At 36.5% G+C, this 4,620-nt stretch overlaps 1 protein-coding gene across 1 annotated transcript; it reads right to left on the bottom strand.

The window, feature by feature from the left end:
- Window positions 1–515: 515 nt before the first annotated feature.
- On the bottom strand, window positions 516–4,411 carry LOC145783254 (survival motor neuron protein-like). The gene is made up of 2 exons (XM_082595071.1): window positions 3,763–4,411; window positions 516–2,401 (listed from the first exon to the last, which is right to left on the bottom strand). The coding sequence occupies exons 1-2, from the start codon at window positions 4,085–4,087 to the stop codon at window positions 1,818–1,820; spliced, it is 909 nt and encodes a 302-aa protein (XP_082451197.1). The 5' UTR covers window positions 4,088–4,411; the 3' UTR covers window positions 516–1,817.
- Between the last annotated feature and the right edge of the window lie 209 nt (window positions 4,412–4,620).

Raw genomic sequence — 4,620 nt, 5'->3', positions numbered from 1 at the left:
GATGTTTTAGTAGAATAAGGGCCTACATCATCTTCTTAATGGACAAGTACATGCAGTGAACTTTAGCAACTCAAAAAACACTTTTCTGAAATGCAAAAATCTATTATTTGTGGGCCCCTTGAGATGGTGGGCCTGGGATCCGGGCCCCCTTGACACGACACTGCTTGAAACCTATAAAAGTATTGACGCCTACGGTATTAATGTAAAAAAAATTGGGGGCCTCCAAAACCAGGGGGCCTGAGGCCTGTGCCTCGTGGTTAATCGGGCCCTGGTGCTACAGCCTAATCTATTACTATTGAAAAGAAAAGCTTAGTTTTAGCCTGTCTGAAAAGCATAATTAGCTCTTGAATTCAAAGAATAAGGATAGGCTAACAACAAAATCATTTTTCATTTAACAATAAACGGTTGGTTTGTTTTGTGGCTGAGCCTATTTATAATTTTGCAAGAAAACGATAGTAGCCTAGCCTGTTTTTCTAGAGCTTATCACAACAAAAGCGAATCTAAAATCACTAAACTGCAAGCAATAAAACTGAAGTCCTGATGGTTCAACAATCACTTCCAGTTGGTGGAAAGCAAGAAAATTTTGTTTACCAAGAAAACTTCGCAGTGTAAGAAAACATATAGCTTTTACAAACCCAAATAAGGTCAGCTTTGTCAAATTACTTCCGAAATAGGATTGAATCACAAGTGAACACTCAAACCTTAACAGTGCAATCAAGCGGAACCATTTACCTTGCATGCATAAAACACAAATCAGCATTTTTTTTCTGCTGTATCTAACCAAGTTCTGATCTTGTGTGGATAGTGGGCCAATGAGATTCAGTAGCGTTGAAAAGGGGGGGGGGGTCTCCAAGGGTACTTTTGAACTCAGGCCCATAATCATTTTACCCATAATCTGAGAACGAAGAAAAGCACCAAGGATTTGTTTGAAATCTTATTGATTCTCTTATATGGACTGGAAAATTCGTCTTTTTATAACCTGCACGAAATTAAGCACAGCTAAAAAGTACATAGCACTTTCCTTCCTCTCTATTGAAGAATTACTGGTTGAAGGCTCGAATAGATCATTGCAGTGTTGCATACAATGGGCCAGGCTAAACGAAAAATACTCAACTCCTTCAGACGTCGTGTGAGCACGCCCACAAGCGGCTACTTGACGAAGAGGAAATGGATATACATAATTACAATACAAACGTTTAATTTTTTTATCACGAACAAAACGATTTATTGAAAAGCGAATTGTTATCACATAAATTGGCGAATTTCCTTAAGCAGCAATCCAGAATATTCTCACGTCTAGAAAAGGAATAATCAGGCTTACAAAAGAAAGAAGCGGGGGCGGACCAAGTGACCACAAAAAAATGGCTTCAACCGAAAGAAACCATTAATAAAAGGCGAAAATTGTTAACAAAAACAGCACAAAATGTTTGCTTGTCGATTCTAGCAAAAAAGTCAATGTAATAATGTCCAAAAACAAGTTCTGGTAAGAAATAAATGCTCGAAAGGTTAACGATGACTACTTTTAAACGGCTGAACCGTCTTCAAAACATAAACAATTCGATGGAGCTCAAATGAGAACTTTCACCTGCTTGTGGGCAATACGACAGAGACTCAGCCCACGAAACTCAAGCCGCGCTGTCACTGATCCCATAACTTCCGGTATGTCAAAAATAAATCATTCATTTGAACAAATTTAAAGCTGTAGTGTTCCTGCTGTAGGTGGCAGTGGATAAGACGCATGGGACACAGAGGCTATAACTCCAAAATTTTATTAGTCCCAATTTGTAGTGGACGTGGTGCAAGAAAAAAAATTTAAATCACTGGTCAGAAGAGTTTGTGAGACCTCGATAATAGCCAGTGTGATAACCCGCCATATACCAGCTTACCAGCATTGACGAAAGTGCATCTTTTGAAAGACTGCTTGCATTCATTGAAAGATTGTTTATATTTGCAGCAGAGACGTCTATATTTAAGCCATTTGACGTAGGAAAAAAGGGGGGTGGTGGGAAAACTGAAGCACTTTCATTTTGTTTGTGTGGCATTGAAGCAACATTGCCTTGAGCATGAGAGTCACGGGTGTTTTGATTTAAACGTTGTCGCTTTCTTTTATGTTTTCTTGCTGGCGTGTTGTTTGCGCTGGTGGTAGATAAATGTTCCGAAACTGAATTCTGTTCATTTTCCAATGCCTTATCCGCTTCCGTCCATAAGCTTTCAGGGTATATATCTCTGACAGCCAAGACTTCATCTTCCCCATACTCAGTATAGTTTACAACAACAGTTCCTTCTTTATTGTGGACTTCTTTTATAGTGGCTTTATAAAACAGTTGGTCCTCTTGATATACGGCCATACATGTGTCTCCAACTTTCCATTGACTCTTAGATGCTTGTTTTCGTCGCTTTGCTGAAACAAAAAATTCGGTAGATATTATTACACTAGCCAATAAAAAACTCGTTTTTTGACTGTCAAAGATAGTTTAATTTGTTTCTGGGCAATTTTGGGTTGCTGAGGGCGGAAATGACACCCGTTTCTTTACTTGAGTCTAGTTTTGACATATATATGGATGTTTCTCAACTTTAAAAAAGTTTCGAAGTTAACTTGATATTTGCCAAATAAAAACAAAGACCATAGCATGTATGGGAAAAATCTCATAGGAAACACAATGGCTGGGTATGCTACTATTCGGCGAGTGCCCTATTCGACGAGAGCCCTTTTCGGCAAGTTCCCTATTTGGCAATTTTTTCGATTTTTTTAAAAATTATTGGGTACCGTAGCCTGATTATCATTGCCGCTTTTACATCGTTTTAACGTCGCTAAACATTCAAATAACCCCCTAACCGTTAACTCTCTAGCCCTTAACCCCTAACTCCAACCCTAACCCCTGACCCCAACCTAACTCCAACCCTAACCTCTAACCCCAACCCTTAAAACGGCAATGATAATTAGGCTACGGTACCCAATAATTTAAAAAAAAATTCAAAAAATCGCCGAATAGGGAACTCGCCGAATTGGACTAGCCGAATTGGACTCGCCGAAACGGGCCATTCCAACTATGGCTCCCTGGAGTTGCAGCATGATTTGTCACATTTTGACTAGCAGTACTTAACCACCTATTCTATATTTATGACACTAATATGTTGAATTGTTCTGTAGTATGCTATTATATTACTTAAACAATGTGATAATAAAATCATGCATTGAAGTTTAGCAGTGCTCCAGTGCATATCATATTTTTCCAAGCTAGTTAGCTGCATCCAATGTTTGTTGTTGTGGGGTTGTAGTCTAAATTGCATTTTAAGTTATGAACAATTTCATTAACATTTTTGCAAACTTCTCCTCATTAAACCAAGTGATGTGAATGCGTCAGTGCATCACCATTCATCATTAGGCTTATTTATACTTTGACAGGCCTCAATTTCTTAGAATTGTTCTCCACAGTCCACATCTCAAATCTATGGAATAGGATCAAAAGGTAAAAAGCTCTAAAAGTGACAGCACTGAATGAACATTACAAGTTACAGCTCATCAATTCCCACGCCAATCAAACAGAAAAAATTAAATAATCTAATCAGGCATAAGGCATCACAACTTTTTATCTCAATTCAAACACAAAAAAAAACAAACTCAGAACTGAAACACACAAACAACATACAAAACTAATTTCATAGAGCTATGTAAATATGACTTTTTAGCATAGCCTACTCCAAATTTTGCTTAGTTATATAACTCGTATGAAAAAAACAAAAATATAACCATTACATTACCAAATCTATTATTTCTCTTTTTCTTTTTTCCAACCTTGCTAATACTGTCATTATTTGGTTGTGTCATAACTTCCACACCAGGTGATCTGCTCCAAACAACTTCCCCAAAATTAGGGCTCTCTTCATTTTTTGTCGTCATAATTGGCAATTCGTTGTTTACACCAACACCAGGTGAATGTGAAGGGATAATCTCCTTTGTGATGACAGGAGTCGAAGAAACGGCCAGGTCATATGCACTTACAACAGCAAAATCGTCCCAAGCATCAGGATCACAATTTTCAAATCCAGCCTTAGTTCGATGAAATATTACACTTTTTACAGACATTTAACTTGGATTAATGTACCAACACAAGTTAGTACACTTACAAAATAAGAAAAATATTTCAATTGTTACTTAATTTAATCATATCTTTATAAAATAAAAAAAAGGCAAACCAAACAAGTTAAAAATAAAGATTAATGAAACTCTTCTTTTAGAAATCAGTAATTGGAGTAGCCATTAAACCTACCGATTCATAGTAAAAATGTAATGCAGAAAATCAGTTGTTTCGCAAAACTAAGCAACAATATTGAAACACATTTGATTGAGACAATTAGAGCAAATAATTATATATGGCAAAGATCACATAAATTTTTCATGGCAAGCATGGGCACATCTCCATCTAGCAAAGGAAAATTTATCATACTCAAGAAAATGTTCAAGTTTGAACACAATTGAAAAACTTTAAAAGTTAAAACTTATTGCTCACAATTTACAAAAGGAATAAAAACAAGCTTCATTTAAAAAACATAAAATGAAATAATAAATTAATAATGACTTTAGTTGATGCCCATTGTGAAAACATAAGCACAAATACA

Source organism: Aplidium turbinatum, chromosome 14 (genome assembly GCF_918807975.1).
Source record: "Aplidium turbinatum chromosome 14, kaAplTurb1.1, whole genome shotgun sequence".
Taxonomy (NCBI): Eukaryota; Metazoa; Chordata; class Ascidiacea; order Aplousobranchia; family Polyclinidae; genus Aplidium; species Aplidium turbinatum.
This window is presented reverse-complemented; position numbering and strand designations above follow the sequence as displayed.